The 20,713-nt window shown below is 37.6% G+C and overlaps 1 protein-coding gene across 3 annotated transcripts in view; it reads left to right on the top strand.

The window, feature by feature from the left end:
* The window catches only part of PRDM5 (PR/SET domain 5), a 135,087-nt gene that overhangs the window by 44,475 nt on the left and 69,899 nt on the right, over window positions 1-20,713 (top strand). For 2 of the 3 annotated variants that reach the window (XM_084627053.1, XM_084627052.1), the window contains exons 8-11: window positions 2,709-2,788; window positions 7,406-7,490; window positions 8,751-8,908; window positions 15,628-15,721. In XM_084627053.1, the coding sequence (XP_084483179.1) occupies window positions 2,709-2,788; window positions 7,406-7,490; window positions 8,751-8,908; window positions 15,628-15,721 (417 nt within the window). Of the gene's footprint in view, window positions 1-2,708; window positions 2,789-7,405; window positions 7,491-8,750; window positions 8,909-13,842; window positions 13,930-15,627; window positions 15,722-20,713 lie in introns of all 3 variants that reach the window. The other variant, XM_084627051.1, reaches the window with a different exon arrangement.

The raw sequence follows: 20,713 nt of genomic DNA, 5'->3' as shown, positions 1-20,713 counted from the left end.
TTGTGTTAAAAGTCCCCTAAGAGGATTATGTTATCTGTTTTTGGAATGGAGGAGAGAATTTTGTCAAGGTCAATAATTTTATAGGCCCCATAAGAAAGGAGAATTTTAAAGATGGAAGTCCTCTCTGTTCCTGATTGGAGCTTAGAAGCTAGCAGACTGCAGCAGGAGTGAAGCAGTTCCTGTCAGGAAAAAGATCTTAACTTTTGTCCAGGCCCTGTCAGGGGTGGGGAAGAGAGGGACAAGAGGCTTGTGTGAAGAGGAAGAGTATGAGAAGATACTGGAGAAGGGAAAAGGCATAAGGACCGATCTAGAAGTGAGATAAGAAGAGAAAATGAAACAGAAGGATGACAAACACACACAAATTACTAGAAGAATAAGAAATAAAGGAGGACTTGAAGCCAGGAGAAGTGGGAAGAGAAGTAGTAAAATATACAGAAAGAGCAAGGCAATGAGGGAAACAGAGTAAAGATATAACTAAAGGGTGAGGCATGGAAGGAAACAGTATACAATGGTGGTGGGGGAGAGAAGCATGGGACAAAATGCCAATAAGGCAAAATAGTTTGTAAACGTGTGTATGCTCCACAAATGGCTTTGTGCCCTTCAGCCCTAGTGGGCACTGAGAAAAAGGCTCATTCTGCCAGCAAAGTGTCATACCTTGGAATCCCTAATTCTCTTCAGCAGCAGCCTGGTGGCCTTCACTGAGTATACAGATTCAAGGAATTTGACCCCACTTGGCTATAATCTAAACATATTACCACACCTGCATTTTGACAGAGGCTTCTGTCTGTAGTCTTGCTACATAAGCAATGGAAGTCACTAAAAAGTTTATCATGCTAACTTATGAGGAGACCATGGCACAGCTCTTAGAAGAGAATAGTCTGCCTCAAGGTCCAAAGATAAATTGACTCTTGGATAATTAGCTTTTAGTGCCCTCATCTGTAGGTTAGAATTTGGCTTACAGAATGCCATTTGTCTCTGAAATCAGTGTCAGTGAAACAAGCCCTTTTTATTTCATCCACCAATTCCTTGTGTTCAGTGACTGATAAAGACCTGAATGCAATAGAGGTTAGATGCCATCCCTAAGCACTGGCAAGGCAAGAGTGAGACTGACACAATTATCCAGGCCTTTGTTGCCTCAAGATCAGATTGACTCAGACCAGTGCCCCATGATCTATGCTAGCTTCGAGTAAGATTGTTGGAGGAATTCAAGATGTCGATTTTTAACTTATAAAGCCCTAAATGGTGTGACACCTGGTTTCCTGAGAGATTGGCCCTCCCTGTGATATACTGCCACAGTTGAGAACAGCAGTGGTGCTGAAACTGGAGGTCGCTCACTATAAGCAAGAGGGAGTGGCAGGCAGAGCATTCTCTGAGGCGTCCTCTGTTTTTTTGGGATGAGAGTCCAGATTTGTTAACCTTCTGAGCACACTGTAAAGCCCATCTTTATTACCTCATTGTTAAGGCTATTGGGATTGAGGTGGGGTATATTTATGGGCAGTCCTTTGTCTGTGCTTATGTTGTAATTTTTAATTTATGGGATAGGGGCCCAAACCACTCATGTATTTTAAATATTTGAATGAATAAGCGGATGGGGGGTGGGTCTTTATTATTCTTGTTAAACTGATCTGTTTAGGGAGGATAAAGATGAGATCCAATACAAAAGCTGATTTAATTATTTGTAAAATATGTGGAAATTGGAAAAATAAATAATTAAAAAAATGTACAGTCTTCAGGAGGACAAGTGCAGAGAAGATCAGACACTTGAAGCCTGGAAAAATCTTGAGCTGGAAACCTTCTGATGTGTTAATTTCTGATCTATGCTTCATTGCTCTTCCAAGAAACACCCAAGAAACATTTTGCCTACCGTTTAGCATAATCCCTTTCTTTTTAGTGTAATGTAGTGTAATTCTTGGATATATATCAGGAGATATGTCACATGGACCTTTGGTTACAAACAAAGAACTAAGTTTGTAGTAATTGTGCCCTGCATTACAACAGCTCTGTGCAGTACTAACATGAACTTGAAACCGCGGTAATTAATAGACAACCCTAATTAAATGCTCTGTCACTTTTTAAATGAACTGTGAAAAAGGAAGAGAAATACATTTGGTAGCTGATCTTTAACTGGGTTTATAGTTTTGCATGATAGATTAGATTTGTATTCATGATGCAGTTCTATTACAAATGCCCTAAGTTAAGAAAGTGTTAATGGAATTCTCTTTCTTACTGCACACCTAGCAGGGTAGAATGCTTACAACTTTTAGGCCAGGCTGTCATTACAGAAAATGGAAGTTTTGGTGTTGACTTCAGTATTATTTTTCATTGTTTCACTGATTCCAAACATTCTGCTTAACCTGTGACATGATGTTTTTGTGGATGATAATTGTTTTGGCTTCTGAATAACAACGTTTTTTAGTTGTGACATGAAGATTGATATTAGATTGATATTTCAATTTTATCACATTTTTTTTCTTGAAGAAAAAAAGTGAAACCTTTCTTGATTTACATTCCATTGAAAAAATAGCTTATAGGACACCTACAGAGAACTCCTGTAACCCAATACCATGAAGATGGGTTACAAACGTAAAATTTTCTGTCAGTCAAATGACCTGTGAAAAATCACACACCCAGTAGAAACATTTGGTTTCTTTCTTTGCACTTCCTTTTTAAGATGTTTCTTGTTAAGATGTATTTTGTTTCTGTCCTAGGAAATTCTAGGAAGAAGTTGATGTGCTCTGTGTGCAATAAGAAGTGTTCCTCAGCTACAAACCTTCAAGAGCATCGAAAGGTCAGTAAGATGAAAGCTGACCCACAGCAGGCTTTGACTTCACCAAGATGTAAGGCCAGGGAGCATGAGTCACTTGAGAGCTGCTGTAATACAAACTATTGGGTAGTCTTTTTTGTGGTTACAAAAGCAGTGCCTTTTCTTTGAGTATGAGTATTTATTTTTGTATCCACAGTAGATCAAACCAAAAATCCTGGTTTCATTCTAATGTATCTTTTACCAAATATAAAATTTCATGTGTGTGTCATGTTCACATTACCAAGCTAAAACAAAATTGTCTGCTTTTTATTTTTTTATTTTTTTTGTCTGCAGTTCACAAGGAGGGAAGTAAATCCAAGTGTATTTTAGCCATTAAAGTAAATCTGTGAATCTTTCTTCCTATGCAAAAATGCAAACAAGTTTTGTCTTACCACCCTTTGTGAAAATAACATCACAGTCCTAAGGGTGTTGTATGCAATCTTTTTGAGTTATTTGGTTAGTATAAAAAGTGCCACTTACCAAAAAATAATAATAATTTTTGTGCATACGTTGAAATAATGTGATCTTTAATAATCTGTACAGAAAGAGTTAATATCCTGAAAATAATGGAGTTAGTATAGAAATACAGGGTTATGAATATGAGATTCGGAATCCATTCTACCCAAAGGAAGACCCAGCAAGATTAATTTGATAAATTACCAGAACTTTAGAGGGCCCGTTTCTACAAAAACCTACATTGTAATGTTTATCAGATTAACTATAAGTCTCTAATAATGTCCAGTTATAACCTAAATCCAGTGAAGATATAGATGGTATCAATTAAAATAAGATGTTGCAAGAGGAGTGATAATCCCTTGTACTAGCTTTTTGTGATTTTACTTGCTAGCGTTAATGTTCTTCTGTACTTTTTCTTGAAAAAGACTTACCAATTCTACCATGCCTTCTCAAACCTAATCAAAATGCATCCTGTTTTGTTTTAGCATGGTACCCACAAACCATTGCACATTAAGATAGCTATAAAAAGAAAAGGAGTACTTGTGGCATCTTAGAGACTAACGAATTTATTAGAACATAAGCTTTCGTGAGCTACAGTTCACATAGTTTATGCTCAAATAAATTGTTAGTCTTAAAGGTGCCACAAGTACTCCTTTTCTTTTTGCGGATACAGACTAACACAGCTCCTACGCTGAAACCTAAGGTAGCCATGTGATGCTGCAAATCAGGAATGTCCCACTTTTGTAGGCATATCATTGTTAGGCTTATAGATAAGATCATTATTTTGTCTCAGTTGTTATAAATTCCTGCAGATCCTGCCAGCCAAACGATCCGTTGACAAGCTTTGCCTGTGGCACTAATGGCAGATTGATTGAATGTCTATTTATCGCTGATCCACCATCAAGTTTGTCAAACGTGGAAAATTACAATAGGGCAATAGGAACAAGAAGACGGAAAACAGTAGGGTAATTTGCCCAGCATCTTAGATGTATGTGCACAAATGAAAGGCGTATAGGGAAGAAAGAGGAAGAACTGAAGTATTAGTCCATAAGATAAATTATGACTTAATTGGCATCACTGAGACTGGGTGGGATAAATCTCATGATTGGAGTACTGGTAAAGAGGTGTATAGCTTGTTCAGGAAGGAGAGATGGGGGAACAAAAAGGGGGAGGAGTTGCATTATACATCAAGAATATGTACACCAGAAGGAGGCGAGAGGCAGACCATTGAAAGTCTCTGGGTAAGGATAAAAGGGAAAAAAGCAGGGCCATGTCACGGCAGGGGTCCCCTGTAGACTACCAAATCAGCAGGAGGAGGTAGATGAATCATTTCTAGAACAAATAACAGAAATATCCAAAATGCAAGACCTGGTAGTTATGGGAGACTTTTCCAATAGATGTCTGGGTAGTTAAAGTAATACGCCAAAACACAAAATATATAATAAGTTCTTGAAATGTATTGGGGACAGCTTCTTGTTTCAGAAGGTGGAGGAAGTAATCAGGAAGACAGCCATTTTAGACTTGATTCTGAGGGAGGAATTGGTTGTGAATATAGAAAGTAATTTAGGTGAAAGTGATCATGACATGATAGGTTTCATGATTTGAAGTAAAGGAAGGAGTGAGAGCTGCAGAAGAAGCACAGTGGACTTGAAAAAAGAGACTTTAACAAGATAAGATAAGGTCCTATGGGAAGAAAATCTAAGGAAAAAAGAAGTTCAGGAGAACTGGCAGTTTCTCAAAGAGACAATGTTAAGGGCACAACAGCAAACTATCCCAATGTGAAGGAATAGTGCAAACATGTAGGGATAAAATGAGAGGCTAAAGTACAAGGGAACTCACAAGGGACACAAAAGGCAATAAGACGAGGTTGTATAAATACATTAGGAGCAAGAGAAAGATGAAGGAAAATATAGGTCAATTAGTTAATGGGGAAGGAGAGTTAATAACAGATGACATCATGAACGCTGAGATGTTTAATGCCTATTTTGCTTCAATCTTCTCTAAAAAAGTTAATGGTGACCAAATACTTAACATAATTAATATTAACAGCAAGAGGGAAGGAACACAAGTCAGAATAAGGAAAGAACAGGTTAAAGAATATTTAGATAAGTTATTTGTGAACAGGTTAGCAGGGCCTGATGAAATTCATCTGAGGGTACTTAAGGAACTAGCCGAAACAATCTCAGAACCTTTAGCCATTATCCTGAAGAACTCATGGAGTATGGGTGAGGTCCCAGAGGACTGGAGAAAGGCAAATGTAATACTTGTCTTTAAAAAGGAAAATCCATGTTGGTTATTTATCCCCTAACTCACAGTAAGTAATACCCTTCCTTCACATGTGGTCTCACTGATCCCAGTGGAACAGGAGTGAAGTAATGTGAGTAAGTTTAACAGAAGCCTAGCCTTTTTAGAACTATACCCTGCAAAGTTAATACACCTCAGATTCACCTCTGCAAAGTTATTCAAAGAACTTTTGTCCTTTTTTAATAGGCCAAATGAAGATTTCTGATAGTATCACTTTTTAAAATGAGGAAATATGATTTGTTGAGGGTGCATAGACCTTGGTCAGATAATCACAATTCTAAAAATGTGTCTGACTTTTTAATCCCTCTTGATCTACCATCGTAGGGCTGTGTGTGCAACCAAATAATTAAACTGTTTCTGAGTGAAGTCATTCTTAATATAGGGAGAGGCAAAAAAGGCTTTTTTTTCCCTATGTGTAGAAATATTTCCCTCTGTTTAATTACCCACTAAGACCGCCATTTCCTTTTTTAGAAGAAAAGCAAATTGTGTGTAATAGAAGTTCATAAATTGAAATCAGACCGTTACATGGAATTAAAGAGCAATCTGGACTCTGGTACATTAAATAGTAGTCTACTCTAAAGAAAAACACTCATCTCCTGAAATAAGGTGTCTGAAATATTTGGGGAGGAATTACTATATTGTGAGGTGGCAGGTCTGTGGAATTATACAGATCTGAACTTCAACCCCAGAAGAAGAAAAACCAATGAAGCTGAAAAAATACAGTAAAACCATATGAATCAATAGGGAGAAGGGAATATAGAATTTATCTGGATAAACAGGGAATTTTTCCGTACAAATGATGTCCACTGAGGGGCATAACGTAATTTTGGATAAGGGTTTTTTGGAGAAATAAGACTTTTGTCCTGTTTACATTGAATAGTACGTAAATGGAAGGGCATGGAAGCCTTGTGGAGTATTAGAACTGGTCTTGAGACAATTTAAAATATTTAATTTGCTTCAAAATTCAGTCATTAGTGCAGCATCAAGTCCAGGCCCTAGATGATTGCTTGGACAGATCCATCCTGTTGGGTGCACGAGAACATTTGATATCTTTGCTAGAACTCTCTAGAAAGTTTTGACCTCTGGGGCTATGTGCATAGTATGGAATGCATTTGCATTTATTAATGTAGTTTAGGGAGAAGAAGGCTAGTGTTTGATAGCTGGATCTTATGATCCAGTAGTTGAAGGCTAGCTCTTTAATTGTGGATTAAGTCATTTTATCCTTATCTAGATTGTTTTTATTTTGTTAATCAATGATGATGTTAGTAATCTGATATTCTTGATAATGTTGAAATATGTTTTTATTTACAGTGGACTCCAATAGCATTTCATATTTATTATGCTTTCTAAAAATTATTAGATGTGTGTTATTTTGTTGTTAGAGAGACATGGTGGTTGAGGTAATATTTCTTATTGGACCAACTTCTGTTGGTGAGAGAGACAAACTTTCAAGCCCTTTTTGTTATTTATAAGCCCGTGCTTATTGGAAATAAATGAACTGAAAATATTTTTGCAAGTTATTCTACATTTATTTATTTTTTGCTTCATGTTTCCATATTGATGAGATTTAAAATTAATGTGATATTACATATTTACATAATCTTAGTTCCTGTGTGTTGTCTTAGTTATAAATGTTTGTTCAGAAGTATGAAGATTTGATTTTTGAGAGACACTGTTGTTCAGCATGGGATAATTAAGGAAGAAATCACAATATATCCATGAGTATTAACATAGCTACAAGCTAAGAAATAATTACAGTTTGTTAGAGATGTTCTGTATATCTAAGATGTGTGATCTTGTTTGAGACACATATTTAATTATCATTAAACACTCATTTTGCAGGTTCATGAGATCTTTGAGTGTCAGGAATGTGACAAGAAATTTATTTCAGCTAACCAGCTAAAACGCCATATGATAACTCACTCAGGTAAAAAAAAACCCTGTGGTTTTTCTTGTATACCAGAATTGGTCCTTGAGATATATTGCGGTATGTTATTTTTTTTATAGATGTTCTGATGGATTCTGCAGTGTTTGGGAGCTAGTTAAAGTAAATCTGGTGCCAGCTAACTCTCTTTGCACCAGTGGAAGGTCCAAATTTAATGGTGCAACCTCCTGCTCCTGGCAACTTCTTCATGCTTCTCCTTCAGGCTCGCTGGGATGGGAGAGCGCAATGCTGTGGGGGTTGGGGAACTAATAACATTGCTGTTTGCTTTCTGTAGGGGTTTAGGTGTCTAGTGGTTGAATGGAAGGGGTGCAGAACTGGGATATGACCTAGGCAGGGCTGTGATAAAAGGAGAGACGTTCAGATTCTCTAATGGACTCGCATTTTGAGCACAGAGCTCCTAGTCAGAATAAAGCAGTTTATACTCCACACCATGCAGTAGACCACACATTAACATATCAGCCTGCCTCGTGGCTGGTGGAGCAGGTCACCGTGACTGGCAGCATCTTATGTCTGCAGGTCTGGCAGCATTATATGAATTGACACTGCCAGCGTTTTTGATCATTGAAACCTGGCATTTCTAGATCTTTCATCCAGTAATTAGAAACATCAGCCAACACAATGGAGGCACGAACTTAGTTCTGTCAAATACATTAAAGTTTAAACATACAGGATTTTGTAACAGCGGAGCCTTTTAACATATCTGCTTTCTTGGTTTCAACATACTGCAATCACATTTATTTTAAAATAAGCTTTGTCCAGAGGCTTTTAGCTTATTTTTGACGCTTTTGGGTGAGACTACAGGGCTTGGGTTTGAGTCACCAGTTCAAGCAGAAAGGCTTTTGCATAGCAACTTTTGGTTTTCGAAACTAATATGATATGTATATTGTTAATTAACTTTTAAAACATTTAAACTGTCATGCCCTCTTTCACATTTGTAATCTGGAAACAGGCTTTTCCTCTTTGAAGTCATTCTCTTTTGATTTAAGCTAATTAATCAGAATTTAGTGTTAGCAATGATTATTGCAAAGAATGTGCCAATTTCTTGAGATACACCATAGCTCATCTTTTATGAAGTGACTTAACTGTCTAACATAAAGGGCATTAGATGTCTTTCTAATTGGTTTAATCTTAATTGGGTTGACTTAATTGCAAAAATCTCTCTGAGGAGATGACTGTCTCTGCCTTTCATCTTCTCCCCCTGTATAAACAGGAGATTAAATGTCCCCCACTCATTTTCTGCAGAAAAACGCCCCTACACCTGCGAGGTTTGCAATAAGTCCTTCAAACGACTTGATCAAGTGACTGCACACAAAATAATACACAGTGAAGATAAACCTTATAAATGCAAGCTTTGTGGAAAGGGATTTGCCCACAGAAATGTTTACAAGAATCACAAGAAGGTAAAGCACTCTGCTGTTGTTGTTTACAGGTCTGCCAGCCTCAGATATGCAGCTATTTTTCTTTTAAATGGTTGATCATTAAGCTCTGGCATGCTTATAAACATGAGATTAAAGTATTGGAAAATGTATTTTCTAGTGTTCTTTGTTATAACCAAGATCTCAAGATACTAAATGAATTCCAGTAAAATACAAACACACAGAAATGATTCTTCTGCTAAATGCACTGAATAAATCCCTATTTTGAGTCTTCTGGTTTGTTTTTATATGTTATCAAGTCAAATATTTATCTGATCTAAAAGGTCTCTAGTTTTTGGCTTACAAAAGAATGATCATATTTGAACAAAATGAGCAATAATGCTGTTGCAGTCATTCCTAATCGTACTTATCAGGAGATACTTTCAAACAATATATTATTTGCATTTGGTAGTGTTAAATAATACATTACTGAAACATCAGAAGAAACACTACCCTAATAATGTACACATGAAAGGATGCTCTATTTCTGTTGATTTAAACTCAAATCTGCCTGTCCTAATTTCTGTAATGCCTGTCATTACTTTTAACCCTACGTTACATTTTCAATGGCAAGGCTACCCATGACTGCTGCTTCAGAATTCCAAGACTGTAAAAAAAGAAATTATCTGGCTGATTTCCTGCCCAGTCTTTGGAACGCCGTGCTTCCCCCCCTCCACTTTGATGAAACTGATATACCTATACTTATAAGGTTTTCAGTGTGGCTCATGTTATATGCCATCTGGGAATTTGGCACAGGATCTTTGCACCATCTCTTGTACTTTCAGTCATAAATCATATGAAAGTAATAATAATGTCTCTTACAGGATGAAACAGTGATGACTCCCTCCCCCCCAAAACAGAACATATGCACAAGCATGCTGAAAGACACAGCTAGCTGCCATGTATATTATGATCATAACTTGCATGTGTAACTTCATTTTAAAAAAAACAACAATCAAAAAACAAGACCTTGCCAAGTGGATACAGTTTTATGAAAATTCTTGAAATACTTAATCTGGCCAGCTACTTCTGTATCTAAAAACTAAGAAAATCTACACATTTTGTTATGATAACCTTGATCTGATGTCCAATAGAGAGTTTTGCCTGAATAAGAACTTCAGAATCAAGCAAGAATAATGAATTAACTACCATATCCTTTTGGCCCCATACTGCAACCCTTACTTAAAGTCAGTGGCTTTGCTCATGTAAAGATTCTTTGAGTAAACCTTGCAGGATCGGATCATATATTTGCTGAAGATTACAGATTCTGCTAACTGAGAGAAATGTGCAAACTTTATAGTTGATCATCTGGTAAATATCTTGTTTAGTTTTTGTCATAATTATTCCCACACTTTGCAATAATACTTATTTCTTGAGTCTGTATGCTAGTAATGCAGAGACTGTCTTAGTCCCGTTAGATAAAGACAATGCACAGAGAAACAAAACAAAAAAAAAAATCTGTGCATTTAATGACACAACAGCGACAAGTCCTGTCAACCTCTTCAAGTCCAAGCAACTTACTTTCTTTAAAACACAATAAATCCCTGTGTACGTTGAACAAACAGCGTGGCACAAACTATGTGATAGAAGGGGTGCTAGTCTATTTGTATGGCCATGATTTAAGAGGACTGCACTATTCACAAGAGGTAGAGGGCTCAGTGACTTGTTGACAATGTAGTTATCCCAATGAGATGGAAATTTAAAACTTCATACCATCCTACTCCATCACATATTTCATTTATGCTTTTTTATCAAGTTTGTGGTTTTGTTTGTTTAAGTCTACATCCTCCTGATTGGGGTGGGGTGTGTGTGTGTGTGTGTGTAATCCTATGGGAATACTGTATCTGTTTTATTTTCTCTGGGTGAAAGTAAATGTTTGCACCCAAATCGGCTGACAGCGCTTTTCCAGTTTCAGAATACTTTTACTGTACTGAAGCAGCTTGGTTATAAATGTGCAGTAGGAATGGTGTGTGCTATGGTTAAAAAACAGACAAATAAACAGCATGTAATGGAAAATGTATTGTCAGATTTGAAAAACCTTTTTGGCTTTTACACTGCATTTAGCATTATATGGCAGTCTTTCATTTATAATAAGAAACAGGATGGAAGTGTTTTCCCCTCTTTGAATTTTATATGTATCATTTGGATGAAGGTTTTTTTGTTTGTTTGTTTGATTAATGTTTAGAGGATACCTAAGTTGGTGTTGTGTGGAAGTGTCAGAATAAAGTAGTACTTTTAAACATGGCTCAGGTTCTGAGGAGTGCTGCCCACTGTGCAGGTTAAGACTGGGCTTTTCAAAGAAGCTGAAGAGAATTAGGTGCCCAGCTCTCATGGAATTTCAGTGGGAGATGGGAGTTAACTCACTTGGGATAAGTCTACACAGCAAAAAAAACCACTGCATGGTAATGAATCTCAGAGCCTGGTCAACTGCCCCGGGCTTGCGCTGGGAGCTAGAAATAGCAATGTTGACATTCAGGCTTGGGCTGGATCCCGGACTCTGAAACCCAATGAAGGGGGAGGGTTTTGGAGTCTGGACTCAATTCCGAGCTCAAATGTCTACACTGCTATTTAGCTCTGTGATTCAAGCCCTGTGAGTCTGAGTCAGTTGACCCACGGCTATGAGGCCTGCTTGTATGTTGTTTCTTTTTGTTGTGGGAAGGCAGGGACGGGGTTGTTTTTTGAAGTATAGATGTACCCTTAGGCTCCTCTGAAAAGCCCAGTCTACAGAATTAAATAGGCACTTGATATGCACAGTTCCTTGCTGTGGAAGAGGAGAGCAGTAGTATTTAGTGGAGGTGAGCAGTGTTGGAATTGTGCTGGAGAGAAACCCTGTTACCTTTCGTGATGGAAGATCAGACCTGATGAAAGTGGGCATATAGTACAAATTATTTTTGTACGCAGAAGTATCTGGCTTTGTTTCCCCCACCCTTTCATTGCCTGTTGACTACATGTCGCAGATGTTGTCAGGGAAGAGAAAGTGAAGATCCTTGACGAACTCAGCAGACACAAGGTGCAGAAGGGCCTAGAGCTAATCAAGGGGTATTCACTCAAGAAAAGATAGACAGTTGCATTGATGGCACTACCATGGGGGGTTCTACTAGAATAAGCAGCTGTATGTTGAGGTTGAGAATAGAATTCTACAAGACCCATGCTAGTTAAAGCTTCCTAGGGAATGTTGCATAGCAGCCCCTTCCCAGCTGCCTTGGTCTCATCATCCTCCAGAACAGATGCCAAGCCTTTTTAGAATTCCAGTGGCTAGCTGCAACCCCCCTGTAGGAATAAGAGTTGTGGGTGTCTTGGGTGCCACATCCTCCCTCTGTGCAGACTTTCCAACACAAGGTGCCCTGTGCCGGCCCAGATTCTGAATGAATCAAGTCTGTAGTATATGCATTTCCATGCCATGCAAAACACTGGAATGTATAACACTGGAATGTAATAAGGATAAAATTCAAATGAGGAAAATTATTTTCAAGCATCTCTGCCTGTGTTGCACCTTCCTCTATTTACATTACTGTGTGAGCTGCACTAATGCAGTAAAATGCTTACAAATATTCCCAGTGTAGATAGACCTTTTCTGTGCTGATACACTTTCCAAAAACCTGGGTTCAGTCCTGTATCCAAATTTTCAACATATTTCAAGGCTCAGTTTGCCACTGACTTTGTAGAAAAGAGCTTTGGATAACAACTGAGTGGATTAGATACTTTTCCAAGGCCCTGATTCAGCAATGTACTCAAGCCTGTGGATCGGGTTCTAGCCTAGGACTTGGAAGACCCATGCTCAGTGTCGTGCTTTGCCACCGACCTTTTGTGCAAGTCACTCAGTCTGATTGTGCTTCAGTTTTCCATCTCTAAAAATGAGGATGATAATACTTTCCTACCTTGCAAGGGTATTTTGAGGATAAGTACGTTAATAACTGTGAAGCACTGTGCGGTCTATGGATGAAAACTGCTATATATTTAGCTTTTATTTAAGTGTGTGAATAGTCCTACTGAAGTCAGAGACTACTCACATTGTTAGTATTAGGCAGTTGCTTAAGTTCCTTGCTGACTCAGAGCCTAAACTGGTAAATGCAGCCCAAGGAGTTCTATAAGGATAATGGGCACCCTCCTTTTTAACTGCAGAAACTACAGGCCTTGGTGCTTGCTGCTTCAGCTTGCTCCCAGTGGAGGTCAGCTGCATATGAAAGCAGCTGCAATCTGTTCTATTACATTCAAATTAGGGGCATCACCTGGGTGTGTGTGTGTGGCGGGGGGATTGGATATGTGATAGTCTACACTTGTATGATTAAATCCTGCTCAGTGTTTTTGCTACTGCATGTATATTAATCGTATTTTTTAAAATACAAAAGTTGGTGTATACAATATACTCTGTGTGTGTGTGTGTGTGTGTACTATTATACAGTATTTTATATATTTATTATACAGTTAGATATAATTTTGTAATAGCAGCTAAAGCGTTATTAGTTGAACCTTCAAATTTCATGTGAGCACATCAAAAATACTAGGCCAGTTTTCCAATTTGGAGTCTCCTACTCTAGAACCCATGTGCATTTCTAGCAAACCCAAAGAACGCATGGTGTGAGCAAGTAACTTGTGATTGTGAGAAGTGTGCGATGATGACAATGATGCATTCATCTCAAGGTGCACTTTCGCATCTATTACACATTTAGGTTTTTGTCTCAATTATGAGCTTTAGAAATACAGTTGGACTCCTATATTGTAGCTAAAAGGCCATATCTGAGAGAAGCTGCAAAGGGCTTTTAAGTGACAGTGGATGGGTCCTGCACCCATAGAACTAACAAACAGAAAAGCATTGTAGAGTAGGGTGTTTTGAATAAAAGGAAGTGACTTTTGCGCTCGTGAAAAGTGCCAGATTGACAGCCCTGGAGACTGAACCCTTCTATTTATCCACAGAACAGGTACAGCACAGACAGCAGCACTGCAAGCTTCCCCACAGTGTCTCATCAATATGTCTCAACCCTGTTCTGGAGGAACCACCTATTGAGGTGAGAAGGTAGTTCAGTCTCTTCACGCCCAGTCAATCCTTGGCCTCGCTGTTGAGAATGTCACTAAGGATATCAACTAATGCTAATTATGATGTGAACCACTAAGAACCAGACTGAAATGATCAATTTATTTTACATAGCCATTTGAGGGTCATTCAGTGGCCTTTCTGCTATATGTGACTCAGGCTGGATTTGAGCTACAGACTGAGGTGAAAGCCTCTCTATCCCATTTTCAGTCATTGCACTGTCTGAGCCATGCAGTCTCAAGGCACCTTCTTAAAGGTCCCCCCCTCTCTCTTGTGGACATACACCAATAAAAAGTTATAAAGTAGCAAGGCTTTGTTCTTTAATAACAAACAAAGGAATGTTTGAAAGAATAAGTATCTATGAATGAAAGAGTCCTGTGCTGATTTATTTATCTGATCATTGTTCTGGCTGTGGTTTTTGCAATCCACTACAGATGGCTATTAGTATACTGTAACATCTTGGTATTGCTAGCCATGAGAAAGGACATTTGGGTTAAAAATGAATGTGAGTATGTGACCCAAAAGGGCTACAGGCTGCACGTAAATAATTTCACTGCCCCTCTTTCCACCACTCTCCCACCCTGTTTGTGGAGTAGCTATGAATGTCCTATGACATTAGGGATTTCCCTGCCACGAGGAGAATATAGAGTGTGCATTTATGTACCATATTCATGTTTACCCTCAGGCTATGAAATTCACTGTTTAATGAACATAATTTTATAAACCATAATCCGTGTGTGTGATAAAACACTTCCAGTCACTCCCCTTTCCCTTGGGGCACAATAGCTTTCAATTAAGATCCTTGTGAGCTAAATGCAGTATTTAGAAGCGGATTCTTTAAAACTTCCCTTTATCAGAAAATTATAGGCAATTTGGTTAGATAACATATTGTACAGCTTCATTTACTGGCAATAGTGGGATAGTACTTCATTACAATAAAAAACCAGAGGAAGTGATTTGAAATTTACAGATGTAGGATAAAAGCTGATTCTTTCACAAGCTCCAGAGATCAGCATCAGCAGCTGTGAAGTTTGTTTACAAGATTCAGCCAAGCTTAGCTTTCTGTCTTGTTTATGACTTTGAGGAGGCTATTTCAGCTATGGTGAATTTTTACTGAGGTAAGCAAGGCTCTCAGTACAATACTTCTGTCTTCTGTTTCAAATTAGCAAATGAAGCTGAGACAGGGGGATAGGGGATAGGTTCTAGATTTGAGAGATTTTATTTTGCTAAATTTTAAATTGGTGTCTTGAGAATAGGCAGATCAGCAGTGGGCTACGAGTAGACTGTAATTAACTGAGAAAATGTGCTTTTGAGGGTGCACTTAATTTTGATGACGTTATATATTATTTGGTGAAACGTCAAATTCTAGCTTATAGCTTTCTTTCAAAATATAGATATTCTCTGTATGTGTACAGACTGACACAGACACACACACACCTTTTACGTAACAGAATTCCAAGGATTTGTGATGTACACCTATTTAATAGTTGCCAAGTTGTCTTGCAAAGTTCCACTTAAATGAAGCATGATGGTTATTTGAATCCTTTGTCACCTAGTATGCGGAACTGCCATGATGTCCCTTCTGAACTCAGCCTGCCAGCTACAATTATTGTAATAACACCTAATTGATTTCCCTGATCCTTCCCCCTGACTCATTCTCTTTCGTCTGCAGACCCACTCTGAAGAGAGACCATTCCAGTGTGAGGAATGCAAGGCTTTGTTCCGCACCCCATTCTCTCTGCAGAGACACCTACTAATACATAACAGTAAGTGTTAATTCAGAGAGGCAAAGGGCTTCATCAGTTCACATCACTGACTTGTGGGAGGAAATGCATTGTTACACAGTACAAAATTAAAGTACATTCTCGTTCAGTCTTGCTCCCAAATACACTAAATTGTGTTCAATTATTATTATAAAAATTCAATCCACAAGAGCCAGGAAATTCAGTAAAGTCTGAAAGTTTATCGTTGACTCCTCTTGCTGCACAACATGGAGGCTACAGATAATCCAGTGTTGTTCCGAAGTCCTTTGACAAAGGACTCCTGCATGTTCCAGATTAAGTTGTAGTATTATGCCCATTTATAGATGTGGAACTGAAACCCCGAGAACTGAATGACTTGCTCAAGGTCACACACAAAGTCTGTGTCAGAATTGAGAACCCATGCTATAGCTCCGAAGTCCCAGTCCAGACCCTGAGCCACAAACCAAATCTTTCTGTCAGCAGCATAAATGCTAGCAGACTGGACAAGTCACTGTGTCTCCTTTAGTCCTCTTGGATATGTATCTAGTCATCTCAATCATTAAGAGACTTTGCCTTGCTTTGAGGTTTTGGGGTAGAGGTGCCCTCTTTACCTCTTCAGCAGAAGACAGGAGTTAGTCACTTGTGAGAGTCTTTATTTCTTTTATATTTTGTTAAATGAATTAATTAAACATACCTTTATAAAAGTATATGGAAATTTCTCATTATTTTACTAAGATCACTGTAGCTTTGAAAACAGCACTATTTTGGGGGGCAAACTTTTATTTACTGCAATTTAATATACCAGTGTTTTGTGCTAAGTGAATATGCATTAAAGAAATTCTTGGAACTTTTTTTTTTTTTTTTTTAAGGCTTTCAGAGCTGCTCGGATCTATTTTTTCAGTGAGTACTTAAGTTTGTAGAATCTTGGTCTCCTGATAACCTTAGCCAGAGTGCTAAAAATCCTTATTCAATGTGTATATATACTCCACTGCATAGAAACCCCTTTTTTAAACACTAATTTAGGGACTAATCTAAAGCCCATTGAAATGATTGTTTTCCATTGACTTCAGTAGGCTTTGTCCCCCTTCACCTCCAAAATATCCCAAAGTAGAAGTGCACATTGAGTTACAGGCTCTTGCGAATCTCTATTTAAAATATATCTTTTTTTTGTTCTTTCAAATTCCCAGAGCTCAAAAATTCTTTTTGTTTTGTGCTTTAAACATCTTCGGGGGGAGGGAGGGGATAAAACACACTTTTGTGCCAATTTTATTTTAAAAAAAATTTCCAACTCCTGGCCTCAGGACCAACACGAACTATATAGAATATATAAAAAAGCATAAAGCAAACTTTTTACAGTTGTTACAACCTCCCCTCTTCGTGTATAGTTCCGTATAACAGAAGTGCAGACAGACCCTTAGCAAAGTGAAAGTCATCACTATCCTGTACTGAGTAAGAAATAGTTTAAATACAAGATAGTGGTTAAAACAAGGGTCCCTGCTGTTGTAAGAGCAGTGCTTGTGTTCCAGGTAAAGAACATTAAAACTCCACCCCTTCTGACCTCATCCTGAGATTGACTATAGTTATGGTCATGATCATGAGCCTGCCATTTATTTAATAACTCAAAAATAACTGAGAATCATAGGCATTGTCATACTAGAGCAGACTAGTGGTCCCTCTTGCAGCATTGAACTATATGAGCTGCTTCCGAGGAAAGAATAAAACAAAAGAAAATCCTACTAATGCTAGTCCAGTTCGACAACGCGGTGTCATCGGGAAGGAATTGTGTGGGAAACTTCTTCACCACTGAGCAGTAAATTCCAGGAAAGCATGGAAAACTCAGAATTCAGGCTTAACCTCCCTCATAAATTCCATCTGAAATCAGTATGTAAATTATATACAGTGTTGTTACTTTAAAAGTGGGGTACTCTGCAGGCAGCGGTATCTATCATACTTAAACCTTTTTAAAATAATGTTATATTAGCACAAAAATAAATATATTTAATAAAAGAATGCCTGAAAGTGCGATTCCACTCTGAAAAGTGGATCTATGAAAAATGGTATCATGAAGTTTGATTTATTTTTTTTTCGGTCTTTCAAGATTCCAGATCAAATGTGTTTAGTTTAGAGGTAAAAGACTTCCCCCTTTCCCCAACTGCCAACTCTGCAAATTCAATCTGGGATCTAAAAGTAAAGCTGAGTTCATCCCTATTCTTGCATATCCCTGCAAGATGACTAGGTCCTGCATGCTAAATTATCAGGGTGGATTTGATTTAAATCAAATTGATTTAAATCATGATTTAAATCACTAGTCAGGGGAAGACTCGATTTTAATCATGGATTTCTACATAAAAGTGCATTCTTGTTGGTTGTTATAACCTTAATACATATTCTTCACAACTCAGAGATAGATGTAGGTTTCATTTTTAGAAGGTACACACTATACATTTTTTAAGTGATTTATTTTGAAAACTTTTCAGGTTAGGTTTTACAGCTATATCAGAAAATGTATGATTGTTTGTTTATTTCATTTACCAAAAGGTAATTGAAGCAGATATTTATGAAGTCATTGGGAGGTGAACTATCTCCAATTCAACAGGTTAATCATTAATATTTGGACAATTTTTCTTGCCATGCTGTATTAGGAGGAGAACATCACCAGACAGACATTTAAATTCTTTTATTTAACTAAAACAACAACGTTAAGTAGTCTGGATTTTTTTTCTTCAAAGCAAACATATAATATTTTAACAAAACAAGCATATGAATTTTTTAATTTAGTTAAACATTCAAGTTTTTTAAAATCAGGTTTGTTTTTGTTAAAATTGTTTTTAACTAAAACAGTTAAATAAAATATTAAAAAAAATTAAAAGTTGACTATGTCAGCCAGGTCAACATGAGAAACTTAAAATATTGGCTTCTGCAGCTAACTCAGTTGTCTTCACCTTCACTTTCCTGTTTGTTCATAATCTGGAAAAGAGAAACAAGCTTTCCTGCTTTTTCAGGTCCCAAACGATTTCTCAGTTTGAAATGAATTCGTCCAAAGGAAGAAAATATTCTTTCTACACCGGCAGAAGAAGCTACTGCTGTTAAAAGAGAGAGTATCACTTCAACAGTCTCTGAATCCAAGTGCTTAAGTGACTTCCACCAGTTCACTAGTGTGACTTTCTTTAAAACATCATCAGCAAACATATATTTCTCAAGGTTCACCCTGAGCTCTGAAGTTTATTATAGTTGGCATTATGGAGGGATGATTGCTGGATGTCCATGTCATAGCCAACTCCTCTTCTTCAGCAGTTAAGGTTTGACCCTGGTCTCAAGTATTGAGAATATTTGCAAGAAAATAAGCTGGAGATCGTGCTTGTCCCATTCGTTATTTTAATGCTTGTAATTTAACTCTGTCATTGCATATTTCTCTTTTTAAGATCTCACTCAGTTCCTTCCAAATTTCAACAGCGTCAGTAACAAAAAGGCTATTTCCCTGCATTTTGTTCAAGGCTACAGAAGTAGTCTTCAGGGTACTCAGCATGTGTTCAACATTTCTCTTAAGCCCACTGTTGAGAACTTTGGCTGTGACAGTGGCATCTATTTTTTCATGATTTTATTCACAAACAACTTTTTTCACAATTTTGTTCATCAGATTAGGCCAGTTCTTGATATAGTGCTCAAAACAGTCCACTACTGCAGTCCATCGCATGTCTTGTAGGAGAGTTAGCTTGGTTCCTCCCATTTTTTTTTCAGAGCAGCTGCTGCAAAGTGGTTGTTACAGAAGTATTTTGCACTTCCAAACAACATTAGCCTTTATTTCTGGAACACTGAAGTCTTTGGCCAGGAGGTGCATCAAATGAGCACAGCAACCATATGTTGTTAGCTTGTGACTCTCTTCTAAATAATTTCTTCTTACATCTTGGATACATGGACCAAGCTGTGTGTTAGACATTTGAATTTTTTTCACAGTTTGTTATAGCTTTTACTGCTACTTCTTGTAAGTATTTTGCCGAGTGTGCGTTTCCTGATGTATCAATTGTTTCTGTAAGGAAAACATTCCCTTATTCTGTTGTCACACAACCACATACAATAGGATCATTGTGGACATTGCTCCACCCATCAAGATTCAGGTTAACAATTTTGCCCTCTAGACCTTTTGCACACTGCTCAATTTCTCTTTCATAAACTTTATCCAGCAATTTGCCTGCGACGTCTGCTCTGTTGGGTGGACTGTATCCTGGTCTTAATGACTGAACCATGTTAATGAAGTGTGGGTTCTCAATCATATGGAAAGGAGAGTTCGTTGCATAAATGAACTGGGCAATTTTTTCATCAGTTACCTCTTTTTGTAATCTGCTGGTTCTTATCACAAAGTTATCCAAGGTTGTTCTTGGATGATGGAGATTTTTTTTTTCTTTTTGCTACAGGTGATATACTGTGGCTATGTGACAGACATGATGTGACTGAAACGCTATCATTAGCAGATAACTCTGAAACTATAGAAAATTATAGTGATCTTGAAGGTGGATAGTCTTCAGAATCCTGTATGTTGAAGATGGATTCTCCTAAACAAAATAAGTCAATGCAGTATTATTACCATACTGCTCATTTAGTATTACTCATTGCATTCACTGACACTCAGTACTACTTTAAAAATGAAATTGTAAAAGGGAGATGTGCCTGTTTCAGCTATTTATTTTTATCACAATTGCATCTAAAATGATAGTACCATAGAATAACAACTATATTTTTTGCTCAAACATGAGAATTCAAGAATAGTCCAGAAGGAAGACAGGCAGTCCTTAAGAAACAAGTATGAAATAAAAAAGTTTACCATCCTGAAGATCCTGCATGTTCAGATCTGTTCCTTTCATCATCTTCAACGCAGCTTCCTCCTGAGAAGGAACACTTCTCATGATATTTCATTTGGGCATCCAGGCCTTGCATTTCTTTGTTGCACTCTTTGCATTTTGCACACATGCCTGTCTTACGCACAGGTAGAAGAATGTCATTAAAATATTCCAAAATGGG

The sequence above is a fragment of the Lepidochelys olivacea genome (assembly GCF_965140295.1).
Source record: "Lepidochelys olivacea isolate rLepOli2 genome assembly, chromosome: 4".
NCBI lineage: Eukaryota > Metazoa > Chordata > Testudines > Cheloniidae > Lepidochelys > Lepidochelys olivacea.
Note: the sequence above shows the minus strand (reverse complement) of the source record. Positions and strands in the feature narration are given on the sequence as shown.